Consider the following 13,492-nt stretch of genomic DNA (forward strand, 5'->3'; position numbering starts at 1 on the left):
CAGGCAGGGTGGCTCTTGGGGACAGCACAACCTGGGGACCCTCCTGGCTTCCTTGGGCCACCTCTCCGGGTGCCAGATGGGTTTGTGGGATGGGAAGAGCCACAATGAGGGCTGTGGGGTGCCTGAAGCGTTCCTGCACCAGCCATGCTCCCTCTCCACCCAGCCAAGCCCAGGATCAGCGTGAACGGATCGCAGGCGGCAGACCCCGTAACCGTCCTGGCTGTGCGTGGGCAGGAGACCACCCTGCCCTGCGAGGTCCAGGGCCATCCCCCTCCCTTGGTGGTGTGGACCCAGGAGTCCCGGCCGCTGCCTCTTGCCTCTGACAGGTAGGGAGTTTGTGGGTGCTGGTGTCATGCTCTCTTGGTGTTATATCCTGCCCCGGAGGGATGTCAGGTCTGTGAAGGACAGAGCGGTTGGGAATGCAAAGAGCATCCTGGTGCGGAGCAGCTGATGCTTAAAGCTCTGGCAGAAGCCAGGGGAGCTGAGCGGTATGGCATCGGTGCTGCTCTCCAAGGAGAGCAGAGCAAGAACCCCCAGGTTTTTTTTCCATCATACAAACATCTGCTGGGATGGAGCAGCTGCTCTTGACCCTTTGTGTGCCCGCCCTGGACACGGGGCTGAGGAAGGGACGGCAGCTCCCCTGCAGCTCGCCCAAACGCCTTCGTGCACATTCCTGTCTCGTGTCATCACGCTGCTGGAGGTGGTGAGGCCAAGGACGTGCCTGGGGATGGCGGATCTCTGCGGGAGGTGTTGGACCAGGGCTTGATGCTGCAGGGCACTGAGGAGTGGTTTTGAGGTCTGGAGGAGGAGAGCAGTGTAGAGGGGAGGATGGGCAGGTGGGGAGGTTGGGGGTGCTGCAGCCTCCGTTGCCCATCACAGCCCGCATGTTGGGGTGACTTCATGGGGTTTAGATGTCGAAATGCTCCTGGGCACTGGCCAAGGTTTGGCAGAAACACAGCAGTGAGCCTGGCGGTGGCTTTGTCTGTGCTGGGACAAGGTTTGAAGGCCAGTTCTGCTCCGGTGGGTGACCTCTGGAGGGACAAATTCACTTGGTGATGGTGTTGAGGCTGACGGCAGCGATGGGAAAGTCGTTTAATGCCATTTGATGGGAGAAGACAACCTGGAGGGCATTTGGATGTGTGTTTATTGTCCTGGTCTTCCCCCTTGGAAGCACGATCTGGTTTTTCCGCATGTTAGCACTGTGCTGGAAGGGGCTGCCTAAGATCATGGGCCTTGATCTTGAGGTCTATCACTTCTTTCTCTGCACCTGGGGGTTGCTGTGGCCTGGGGAAGCAAGGAAGGCATTTTGGTTTCACTCTTCTTGAGGGACTCTGTTGCCCTGTCTTTCCCATCTGGTTTCCCGCGGCTGATCCCCATCGCCCTGTGCCGCTCCCCACATCTCCGCTGGCTTGTCCTTGTGTCTCCGGTTGATTTATGGGAGCTCACGGGGAGGAATCTGAGCTGTGGGCTGAGATGATGTTATGTCTGTGGAGCACAGGCTGTGCTGGGAGCCAGAGCACGGCCAGCTCCAGCTGCAGGGGCTGTGCTCCACAGGGACCCCCAGCCCCCTTCGTCCCCGGGGTGGGTGGCTCGTGCTGCTGTCTCGTGCTGAGCTGAGCAAAGGGGTTTTGCACCCGTGGGCAGCTCTGCCACCCTCCTCGTGCTGGAGGTGGCCCTGGGGAGCTTCTCTTGGCTGTCTCAAGGCCATGGGGAGCTTTCAGCCCTTAGCTCCTGCCCAGGTGTAGGTGACGGAGGGCATGGTTGTTCCTCCCATCCAGCTTTCCTGTTCCCCCAAGGTACAGCATCCTCCCTTCGGGGTCCCTCCGGCTGGCCAAGCCCCAGGTGACAGACACTGGCCTTTACACCTGCACAGCCACCAACGCCGTGGGGAGTGCCTCGCTCAGCTACAGCCTGCGAGTCCAAGGTTCACATCTGATGGTTAAAATGCTTTTCCCATGGGCTGTGGGTCTTAACGTACCACTGGCGTCCTGCACCCTCCAAGTCCCTGGCTGCTCCCACTTCCCCATGCCAGGGTCGGAGGGTGGTCCCAGCCCAAGGTCCCCTTTCCCCCCAGTTCCCCCCAAGTTGCTGATCGGTGATGGGGAAAGCCACCTGACGGCTGTCGCCAACGACTCCCTGAGGATCCGCTGTCGTGCCACTGGCATCCCCGCACCCCAGATCCAGTGAGTACTGCCGAGTAGGGGGTTCTGCCCATGTCCCCCTGAGTTCCCTTGGTGGGTGTAACTCCCCCTGGGGGGGGGGCTCCGCAGCCCAGTGTGCAAAGCTGTGGCAGAGATCGGGGTGGGGACTTGGGAGGGGTGATGGAGACCCCAGCTTGGGGTGCCCCTTAGGATGGGAAGCGTGAGTCCTGCTCGTTGTTCCTGGGATTCTGCTCTCCCTGGGCATTGCCAGCCTGTTTCCAGGTGACAAGGGGACAGTCCTCGCTGCCAGCACCCCACTGTTCACTCCTTCACTGGGCAGAAATGGGAAGTAGGGGGGAGTGGGACAGATGATGGAATTGTCACCTGCCCCCATCCTTGTAGGTGGCTGAAGGACGGGCACCCGCTGGGCAAACGGGACAGTGTGGTGGTGTCCAAGGATGGAGGGACTCTGCTGATCACTCGTGTGGAGCTTGTCCACGAAGGGCTCTATGTCTGCCAGGGCAGCAACCAGGCAGGGGTGGCCCAGGCAGAGGTGCAGGTTTCGGTGCAAGGTCAGTGCAGCATCTGGGACAAGACCTCCTATCCACCCCACGTGTCAGGGAGGACACGGCTGGTCAAAGGAATGGGTGTTCTTGGCCCCGTTTTTTGGGAGGTGTAGGGTCACTACCTTGATCCTTTGGGATCTTGCCCTTGGCCAGTCTCAACCTGAGAGGCGATGGCCACCGACACCGCAGTAAATCATAGCATCCATCCTTGATGGGTGCTTCCCGGTGGAGGGTCTGCTCCCAGCCCCTCTGGCCAGAGGCCCCCTCGGTCACCATGGCAGGATGTTGGGTAAGAAAGCAGACAGGGAGTGGAGACCCCTCCTCCAGGAATGATGACTATCTCATCCAGCGGGCAACAAATCTGCTGGGTGACTTGGGGAGCAGCAGTGGCACCGCATGGTGATGCGGTCCCCTCTGGAGAGGCCAACCTTGGCCACTGCTCTCCCAGGACCATCTAACACGTGCCCAGAGCCCCTGGAGCGTCCAGCCGAGCCCCTGGGCACTGCGCTGGGTGGCTGCAGCTGGCTTGGGCTGCGTGGAGCTGATGGCCACGTGCGCTGGGTTGCAGTGCCTCCCAACATCGAACCCAGCGCTGTGGACCTGGCCGTCCTGGAGAACAGCACGGTGTCCCTGGAGTGCCTGGCCTCAGGGCTGCCTGCTCCTGGTGAGCCTGTCCTCTCCCTTGGCTCTCCCCCAGCGTCCCTGAGGCTTTCCCTGGGTCCCCTCACTGACCGGGGTGGCAGCATTGCTCCTTACAGCTCAGCTCCCTGCTTCCCTCCAGACATCGCGTGGTACAAGGGGCATGAGAAGCTCTCGGCTGGGATGCAGCGAACCCTGTCGAGGGATGGGAAGCACCTGGAGATCCAGCATGCCCAGCTCTCCGATGCTGGCAGCTACCGCTGTGTGGCCTCCAACGTGGCTGGTGTCACCGAGCGGTGGTACAGCCTGCGGGTGACTGGTGAGTCCGTAGTGAGCAGGGGAAGGACCACGGCTGTCTGAGAGCTGGGTGCTCCCCCCAGCATCTCTTGTGCTTGTGTGGGGCCAATGGGGCCATCCCAGACCTTGGGATATGTCCCTGGAAGATGGTGACATTTAGCCCCTGTTCTTGGCCCTCTTTGCAATTCCAGCCATGCAATCCCCTGTGTCCATTCCAAATAATGCCCCAGAAAATCATGGCCTCATGGATGGGTGCTGTCTGGTCTGCACCCTGGTGCTCCTGGTGACATTTCTCTGTCCCCTCCCAGTGCCCCCGCGGATCACAGCTGCACCCAGCCCCATCAGGGTGGTGACAAATGAGTCGGTGACACTGGAGTGCAATGCCACAGGGACCCCAGCTCCAGTGCTGCTGTGGCTGAAGGATGGCAACCCCGTGCCCAGCACGGTGGCGGGTGGCCCCCAGGTGAGACAGCTCCTGATGGAGGGGGGCTCGCTGGGCACGTGTCTCCAGGAAGATGCTCCTTTTCCTTGTCCTGGCTTTTTAAAAAAACCACAAACCAAACAATAGCTGGAGCTGAGCAGATGCACGTTGCCCAAACCTGCCCCATGTTTGGTCCCTGGGAGCACGGACCTGCTCATCCCTGTGCTGTGTTTTCATGAGGGGCAGGGGTGGGTGAGGGTCCCCATGATGTGACAAGCAGGGGCTCAAGGCATCAAGGCAGGTTTATGCCCACCCATCCCTGTGCCCGTGTGCTGGCTTGCAGCCCAGCTTCCTGCAAGTTTCTCTGGTTTCGTGCTCATCTGGGCTCTTTCTGGGGGGGCACAGATCCTCGCCGGTGGGCGCACACTGTCCCTGCCTGCCGCCCGCCTCCAGGACTCGGGGACATACGTGTGTGTAGCCAGCAGTGCCGTGGGGGAGGACAGGTGGGAGGCCACCCTCGAGGTGCGGTGTAAGTACCCCCATGCACCCCCAGCCCCTTCTCACCAGCATGGCTGGGGGGCTGGGGGTGATGCTCGGGACCGTGGGGCTGCTCCGCTGTCCCCTTGCAAGTGCACAGGGCTGTGGGGGACCAAAGGGGTGGCTTGGGGAGGGTGTTGCCCTTCTGATCTGTTTTCCAGTGCCTCTCAATGCCCTGGGCGAGGAGGAGAACGTCTCTGTCATTGTCAACCAGCCGGTGACCCTGGAGTGCCCAGCCCTGGGGGTCCTCCCTCGGGGGTCCCGCTGGCTGAAGGATGGGAAATCGCTCATACCAAAGCTGGGTGTGCAGCTGTCTGCAGAGGGGACCGTGCTCCAGGTGATGTTTTGGAGTATTGCAGAGGATGGGAGGGGAAATGGGGCTGTGAAGACCCCCACCTCCCCCTCCCCACCCTTGGGAGAGAGTGGCTGCAGAGGGAGGGACCCCTGCAGCCCACGGCTCAGCACCATTCCCACCCCTCATGCTCATCCCATCCCCATGGCTTCTGCTGGCACAAATCCCCCATGGAGGGGCTGCATGGGTCCAGCTCTGCCCCAGAGCATCTCAGTGTCTCTGCTTGTTCCGGCAGATCGGGCGAGCCACCGTGCAGGATGCGGGCAGGTACACGTGCCAGGCGCCCGGCCACCCGGAGAAACACTACAACCTGGACGTGTGGGGTAAGGGCTGCTGCGGCTGAGACAGCCCACCGAGGGCAATACAGTGTGCATAGATATATGCACACACACATATATATATATATACACACTACACCATTTGTTTATGTGTATAATACGTACCTGGGCTAGTTGTCTGGCTTGGAAAACACTAAGCCCAAAATATTAAGGTTCCACAAAACGATGCAGCTGGAGGTGTCAGGGAATCCCCACCAGAATGGGTGTCAGAGGAGAAGAAGCCAGTGTTTGTAGGAGTCTTGCTTTGGGGGGATTTCGGTGATGAAGCAGAAAAGGTGTTTTTCCAAAATGCGGGCATGAGAGCAAAGGGATTCCTTTGCCAGGGCTTCCCTGTCCTTTCCTTGCACTCAGTGCTGCTGGCATCGTCCCCTTTCCCTCCCTGCCCGAGTCGGGAGGATGCCAGTGGTGGTTCCCGGGCTGCTGCCAGGATGGGCATTGGACACTTTCACTCTCTCGATTCAAGCATCCCTGCAGCCTCCCAGCCCATTCGGCACGTCCGCAGCGCCGGGGGCTGAGCCAGAACCTGGCTTTTCTCAGGGATGCTCGAGGCCAGTTGGTGGAAGTCCTGCAGGCAGGTGGCCAGGGAGTGGAGAAAATCCAGTTCTCCTGATCCGGGCTTGTTCCTGCGATCCCTTCCCGGGGAAACGTTTGCACGTCTGGCGTCCTGGCTCGGGTGGATTGTTTGGGTTCTGCTGTTTTTGTTTTTCAAGGGTTTCTGGGTGTTGGGGTTTTTCTTCTAGAAACTGATATCCCTCATGGGAAGGAGTTACCGTTTTCCAGCCAGCTGTATTTATGAGCAACAGAGAACAGCATCCGATAATGGAAAGAGTTAGGTAACCTTCCCGGCAAGCTGTGCTGCCTCATAAGGCTGCATCTGGCCAACCTGGGCTTGACCTGCCTACGCGGGATGCTCGGCCATCCTCTGCTGTAGGGCACGTGCGGGGTGCTCGGCCATCCTCTGCTGTAGGGCACGTGTAATTAAAAGCATCGCTCGCTTAGTAGCTGGAGAGTCAGGATTATTATTTCCACACGGAGCCAGTGCAGGGGAGGCTCCGTAGCTCTTTGTGTGGAGCCCAGCAGAGCTGCGGGTGGTGTGTAGGCAGCAGAATGGAGCTCTGGCAGGGAGCTGCCCCTCTCCCCTTCTCTAGTGCCACCATCAAGCTGCTCCTCTCCTCTCACCCCTGCAGTGCCTCCATCCTTCTCCTCGGCAGAGCCCGCCGCCGTGTCCGTGCTGGAGGGACAGCCCATCAGGCTGGCCTGCGAGTGCCGCGGGGTCCCCTTCCCCACCCTGAGCTGGCAGAAGGATGGTAGGGTCCTGGTCCCCAGCATTGTCCCTCCCCACCCATGCTGACCCACCAGACAGATGCTGGCCTCCTTGGAGCAAGGAGTGCTCTGTGTTGAGCGGTATCCAGCTTCTGGGTGGGCACTGGTCCTGCTGGGAACCTGAGAGGAGGCTGCTGTCCCCGTCCCTGGCAGGGGGCCTGGGAGCCCGCAGCTGGTGTCCGCGGGAGGGACGGTGCTGTACATGGAGAAGGCTCGGCTGGCGGACAAGGGGACATACACCTGCGAGTGAAGGACCGCCGCCGGCAGCAGCAGCAAGGAGCATCGTCTGGAGGTGCATGGTGAGCTGGGGGAGGCAGAGGACCTCGGGGGGTGCCTGAAGGTGCCATGATCTCTCTCAATACAGGGTCCAGCTGGACCCAAAAGCTCACAGCCATTCTCTGCTGTCTTGGGGGGTTGGGGAAAGGATGCTGCTGGCTGGGCTGGCTTTGTTCCTCCAGCTTTCCTCTTGGCTCCAGGCTGGCTGCAGCTGGTTTTCACTCCAGCAGCCCAATTGTGCTAATTGCCCTCGCTCAAATCTGCTTTGCCCTCCTGCTGTCATTGTCCAGACCGATGGCGTTTGTCCATCCATTTCCATACGGCCAAGGGAGTTGCAACAGCATCACCCCCACCCCGTGTCCCTCTGCCTGCAGCACTGCCGAGGATCCAGGGCAGCAGCAAAGCCCCAAGGAAGGTTTCTGTCATCAAGGGCGGAGAGACTGTTTTGGACTGTGAGACCTTGGGGACACCATCGCCCGCAGTGACATGGATGAAGGATGGGCAGCCAGTGGCCGGTGGGGACGGGCTTCTGCTTACGGAGCAGGGAAGGCGGCTGCGCATCCCCAAGGCGGAGGTGGCCCACGTGGGACACTATACGTGCCTGGTGACAAACGCAGCAGGGCAGGAACAGAGAGAGTTTGACGTCACGGTGTATGGTAGGGGTGCGGGACAGGGCTGGCTGTGCGGGGTGCAGGCAGGCTCGGGATGGTGGTGATGTTGCACGGCATGAACGTGGAGAACAAGACGATCTGGAGGTCTTGGACAGCCTAGCACATAGAAGATCTTGGGTCAGAAGGGGGATGATCCAGCATAGCTGTAGATCTGGCTCCATCAGGCAGGAGTTTCTTTTCAGGGTCATCAGAGCAGACCATCTTGCACTTCATAAATCCTCTGCTTTCTAAGGACTTCGGGAAGCCTCATGGTCCAAGGTACCAAGCACTTGAGCTGCAAATGCCTGATGTGGCTCAGGGCATGTAGCCAGCTTGGTGTCACACCCGTGAGAGTGGGCTTGGGGGCACAGGTAAGTGACACTTACTGTAAGTCACCTGTCCTGTAACACCTTCAAAGTCGACAGCTTCAGGTGACGCTTGTAGTCCTTCTGGGCTCATGTCCTCAAGCACAAGCAGGAGGACGGGAACAAGCCAGGTTTACTCAGTTTCCCCCTTTGCCTTCCTCCTTTGATGTCTTGGCTGCTTTGCAAATGGATGTCCACCCTTTTCTCTCTCCCCAGTTCCTCCTGAGTTCGTTCAAGGATCAAGCTCAACAACCAACGTCAGCGTGTCTCTGCATGGAGCCCTGACGCTGACCTGTGAGGCCACTGGCGTTCCCCTGCCCACGGTCACCTGGTCCCGGGGTGGCTCTCCTGTCATCCCCAGCGAGAACACACGCGTGCTTTCAGGTCAGGGACAAGGCATGGGTACTGTGAGATGAGCGTTTCGGGAACACGTTTTGCTCCTATGCTGATGGGTTTAAAGGCAGCGGAGCGCCAGCCCTGCTGGGATGGGCTGGTGCCTGGATCAGGGCTCTGAGACATCTCTGCTCCATGCTTCCAGGGGGCTGGGTGCTGAGGCTCACCCGTGCACGAGCCCAGGATGGTGGCCACTATTCCTGCCTGGCCAGCAATGCAGCTGGGGAGGCCAGGAGGCATTTCCACGTGGAGGTCCTAGGTAAGGAGGGGTCCTCCATCCACTGCAGGATTCCTGGTGGGGTTTCAGAGCCTCACCCTTGCAGGGACAGTCATGAGTTAAGGCTGGACCTGGTGGGAGCTGCAGTGCTGGAGTCCTTTGTGCCTCAGCATGTGAGCTTGGAGGCTTGGCGAAGCTGGCCAGCTGCTGAGGTCCCTGGTGCCTTGTGTTCCTAGTTCCTCCCTACATTGAGAATGCAGATGAAGAAGAGACCATCAAAGTGCCCGAGGGTCAGCCTGTCACCTGGTCCTGCCTGGCTGCAGGTGAGCATCATGCAAGGAATGGCGGGGGCGTGAGCAGGTGGGAGATGGGGCGCAGGGTTCTGAGTCTCCCTTTGGGGTGTGGAGCAAATGGACAATGCTAGTCGATGACATGAAAATAGCTGAAATTGTCTGAAGAGATTTTTTGGGATAGTTCCTGGCTTTGCAGTTGTGCTGTCCGGGAAGCGCTGGGCCCATATGGGGAGCTTGTTCCATGACATAAGCTCCAATCTTTCCCAAATGGAGCTAAAATTCCTCTAATCTGGTTTCTCCTTTAGTGATGGGAGTAATTAATCACCTCCTACTCAGGACAGTTTTCTTTTTTCTTGCTGGCTCATCCAGCAGTCTCCAAAAACCTGATCCAGATCATGATAACTTTGGATTTGGGCTGATGTCCCTGCTTCCCAGAAAAGCTCCAGCGCAGTGACCCTGGTGAGGCTGTACACACGCATGGAAAATCTTCACACGAAGGCCAAAACCTGCTTTCCATCCTGTACAGGCAACCCCCAGCCTCAGGTCACCTGGCTGAAGGACAGCCACCCTCTGCCTGGCAGGGACACCTTCTCCATCTCCCCCAATGGCTCCATGCTCCATGTCCCCCGAGCCGCCCTGTCCGATGCTGGCCGCTACTCCTGCGTGGCCTCCAGCTCCATGGGGAACCAAACCAAGCACTACCTGCTCGATGTTTTGGGTATGAGATACCTTTGGATGGAGGCAGAGTCTCAGGCATGAGCAGGGGATGTGGGCTTTCTATTTGCCTGCCCCAGCTGGGTGCTGAGGATCCCTTACCCCACAGCCAGCAGCATGGCATCATGTCTCGGACCTGCCAGAAAGCCCTCGTGAGACCTCTCAGATAGGCATAAAGCACCCATCCAGTGCAGGACCCATCTCTGGTGGTGGCTGGTGGGAACGGGGAGTGTGTCTTCTGTGTCCCCTGGGGTTTTGGAGGCAGCAGCACAAGGCAGAGTGTGAAGCTGGGCTTGAGCTGTACGTGCATCCTACATGCTGTGGTCAAGTCTAACCCCCTGAACTCAAGTCATGCTCTATGGTGGGGGAATGAAGCACTGGGTGGCAAGCCCAAGTGGGCGCTAACTCTGATCGGCCATCAAACATGTCTCTGCAGCCAGTCCTACCTTTGCTGGAGACGCTCATGATGCTGCTGCAGAGGAAGTCACAGTGATCGTCAACAACCCCATCTCCCTGATCTGTGAGGCTCTGGCATACTCGTCTCCCAACGTCACCTGGCTCAAGGATGAGGTTCCCCTCAAAGCATCTGGAAATGTCCACCTGCTCCCTGGTACTGTGCCAGTGTCGGTGGGCTCTGTACAATCATACACTCATAGAATGGTTTGGGTTGGAAGGGACCTTCAAGATCATCTGGTTCTAACTCCTCTGCCATGGGCAGGGACACCTTCTAGTAGCCCAGGAATCCAATCCAGAATACCAGCCATGGTGTCCCCTTGCTGCCTGCCCAGGGGAGTGGGAACGGGGCCTTTTCAGGGTCTGACTGTGGTCCAGGGCAGTGGGGCTGTGAGAAGTCATCATCCTGCAAGACCTGGGGGGCTCAGGACATCAGGTGGGTGCTGCTCTTCCATGTGCTGCATTGTCTGATAATAGCTAGGGCCTCCTGGGCAGCACCAGTGAGACAGCACTGGTTTCTGTAAGCCTGGAAACTGGGCTCTAGAAGATCACCTGTAAGTGATCAGCAGGTCCCTTAAGATGCCCTCTTGTGCTACCTGGGGATAGACAGCCGTGGTCTGTGAGCGATGACTGTCTCAGGAGACCCCCTTTGCCCAGGTGGCCATGGGCTGCAGATCCTGAATGCCCAGGAAGAGGACGCGGGCACATACAGCTGCATCGTGGCTAATGAAGCTGGGGAGGCCATGAAGAATTACGCCGTGAAGGTCTTGGGTGCGAGAACTCTCTATACCCTTCCTAATTCCTGCAGCGACCCGACCGTTGCAGCTGGGCCAATGCCCCTTCCTTCCCTCCCATGCCTCCACCCTGGGAGTTGCACCTCTTGCAGCTGGTGCTTGGTCACACCTATACTGGCATGTGGCCCCAAAAAGCCTCTAGTCTACCCTGGGGGGGGGGCAAAGGGGTCTGTCTGAGGGTGTCAGCAGCACCCCAAGGTGCTGTGTGTTGCTGATTAGGGCAGAGCAAGAGCTTTGGGGGCTCTTCTCTCATCCCAGCTGCGTCGTCTCTCCCCACCAGTTCCTCCGTGGATTGCCAGAGACGACCCCTTGGGGGAATTTGCCATGAAAGAGGTGAAAACCAGGGTCAACAGCACCGTGACACTGGAGTGCGAGACCTGGGCTGTGCCCGAGCCAACCATCCAGTGGTACAAGGACAAGCAGGTGAGGAGGAGCTGCCACCAGGGAGGAGCTGCTGGTTTTGGGGACCCTCCCAGGGGCATGGAGGGGCAAGACACCCTTCATATGGCTGTCTGGGCTCCATCCCACCCCTGCATGTGTAATCCTTCTCTTGCCCTTCTGTTTCTTCTGTGCCGTGGGGCTGGGGTCCCCATGCAGCCCCTGGAAAGCTCTGGCCACCTCCAGATCCTCAGCGAGGGGCAGGTCCTTCAGATCCAACCAGCCGGTGTCTCTGATTCGGGACACTACACCTGCGTGGCCAGCAATGCTGTGGGCGAGGACGACAGGGACTTCATCGTGCATGTCCAAGGTGAGCCCTGGGCAGCCAGCCAGTGCCTGGAGCAGCAGGGGTCTCAGCAAGAGGAGGGGTCCTCGGTGGTGTCCCCTGTGGGTTTGTATCTGCTGGAACACAAGTGTCTCCTTGGCCCCGGTCAGGTCTGAGCAGATGCTCTAGTTGCACCTGGAGGTGTGAGTCCTTGTTCCTCACAGCTGACCCCAGCCTGTCCCCACAGTGCCACCCCTCTTCCAGCAGCAAACAAGCCCTAATGAAGTCCTCGAGCTCTTCTACCAGGAGGAAGATTGGGATGGGGAGGTGACGGAGCACCGGCAGGCTGTCCTCGGCCAGTCCACTGCGCTCTACTGTGACACCAACGCCATCCCACCACCCCGGCTCACCTGGTACAAGGATGGGGAGCCCCTCTCCCCTGGCCCGGGGGTGCTGATGCTGCTAGGTAATGGGCAGGGACCCTTGGTGTGGGGTTTGGGAGGGGTTTCTGTGGGCCAAGAGCATCCATAGCATGGGAGGGTTGGATCCTGTCCCCTTGCTCCTGCTGGAGTGTGCAGCACCCATGGGACCTGCCGGAGCAGGACCATGTCACCGGGGCTGCACAGGGATTTGGGCATAGTGAGGTGGGGGGGAGGTTGGAGGAGACCCCTGACCCCTCACAGAGCCCTCCCTGTCCCCTGCCCTCCCCTGCCCTGTGCCGCAGGGGGCCGGGTGCTGCAGCTGCCCGTGGTCCGGGAGCAGGATGCGGGCAGGTACACCTGTGAGGCGGCCAACGCAGCGGGACAGGACCGGCTGCACTATGAGCTGGAGGTGCTGGGTGAGCATGGGCATGGGGCTGGGGGGGGGATGGAGGCATGGGGCAGCCCCGTAACCCCCTGCTTCCAGCTGCCCCAGCCATCCACGGTGACACAGAAGACCTGGACGAGGAGGTGACGGCCACTGTCAATGACACTGTTAGCTTCAAATGTGAAGCCACTGGGCACCCAGTGCCCGTGGTGTCCTGGTTCTGGAATGATGTCCCCGTTGCGCTCAGCCCACGGCATCAGCTCCTGGAAGATGGCACCATCCTGCAGGTTGGCATCCCCTGGGCAGGGTGGCTGTGCTGGGGGACGTTGGACACACCACGGAGAGGGGACAGGGCACCCTTCCCTCCATGAGGAGGGGACTGTCCCACTCCTGCGGAGTGCCAGGGTCCCTGCAGGAGCTCCAGCAGATCCCTGGCTCAGCCCTCAGCAGGGTCTGCTCCCCCTTTGCAGGTGGCCGCGGTGGAGGCAGGTGACACTGGCAGCTACACATGCGTGGCCGAGAACATGGCCGGGTCAGCTGAGAAGCATTTTTCCCTCGCCGTGCAGGGTAAGGCATCCCACCGACACTTCCCTCGGTCGTTCATTGACCTTCCTCCTCCTCCTCTGTCAACCGCACTCTCCCATGGTTCTGGAACTGCATGGCTGCCCCTGTCCCCCTGTGCTTGTCACCCTCACCCTGTGTAAGGAGGTTGAGGTGCTGACCTGCTCTGAGCAGGTGGGATGCTCGGTGCACGTTTCCCCTGGGAAGCCCTGCGGAGAGCTCAGCCTCTGCGGTGACAGTCCCCCTCTGTCACTGTTTTTTGGGATGTGCTGGAGCAGAAGCTCCCCAGATCTTGGGTGCAGACCCTGAAAATATCGACGGCATCATCAATGGCAGCGTCTCGCTGGTGTGCGACGTCCGATCCCACCCTGCGGCGGAGATCGCCTGGTACAAGGATGGGCACGTCCTGCAGCTTGGCGAGGAGGTGACTGTCACCCCAGGTATGTCAGGACGAGCAAGGACGACAGCCTGTCCCCCAGGGCTTGGCACAACCACTGGCTCTCTGTGGAGGGTCTAACTCCCCTAACCCTCTCGTCCGGGTGCCGCATGAGGGACAGGCCATCCCCCCCAGCCTTTTTGGCTGTAACCACATGCTAATAACTTGCTGCCAAGTGATTTCTGCTGGGAAGGACCGGGGGCTGCATCCTGCAAA

General features: G+C 59.7%; 1 protein-coding gene across 1 annotated transcript in view; it reads left to right on the forward strand.

Moving 5' to 3' along the window:
• LOC104469556 (hemicentin-2-like) overlaps window positions 1-13,492 on the forward strand; it is a gene marked incomplete at both ends in the record, with an annotated part of 24,177 nt that overhangs the window by 7,322 nt on the left and 3,363 nt on the right. The window contains 26 exon segments of the mRNA XM_010084109.1: window positions 169-341; window positions 1,797-1,924; window positions 2,075-2,183; window positions 2,544-2,713; window positions 3,276-3,371; window positions 3,489-3,665; window positions 3,952-4,106; window positions 4,470-4,593; window positions 4,763-4,938; window positions 5,189-5,276; window positions 6,479-6,603; window positions 6,745-6,913; window positions 7,265-7,546; window positions 8,122-8,289; window positions 8,444-8,557; window positions 8,752-8,838; window positions 9,335-9,526; window positions 9,959-10,132; window positions 10,633-10,746; window positions 11,050-11,192; window positions 11,367-11,517; window positions 11,720-11,938; window positions 12,197-12,310; window positions 12,379-12,566; window positions 12,750-12,846; window positions 13,119-13,280. Of these exon segments, the coding sequence (XP_010082411.1) occupies window positions 169-341; window positions 1,797-1,924; window positions 2,075-2,183; window positions 2,544-2,713; window positions 3,276-3,371; window positions 3,489-3,665; window positions 3,952-4,106; window positions 4,470-4,593; window positions 4,763-4,938; window positions 5,189-5,276; window positions 6,479-6,603; window positions 6,745-6,913; window positions 7,265-7,546; window positions 8,122-8,289; window positions 8,444-8,557; window positions 8,752-8,838; window positions 9,335-9,526; window positions 9,959-10,132; window positions 10,633-10,746; window positions 11,050-11,192; window positions 11,367-11,517; window positions 11,720-11,938; window positions 12,197-12,310; window positions 12,379-12,566; window positions 12,750-12,846; window positions 13,119-13,280 (3,895 nt within the window).

The sequence above is a fragment of the Pterocles gutturalis genome, unplaced genomic scaffold, assembly GCF_000699245.1.
Source record: "Pterocles gutturalis isolate BGI_N339 unplaced genomic scaffold, ASM69924v1 scaffold27045, whole genome shotgun sequence".
Classification (NCBI taxonomy): Eukaryota; Metazoa; Chordata; class Aves; order Pterocliformes; family Pteroclidae; genus Pterocles; species Pterocles gutturalis.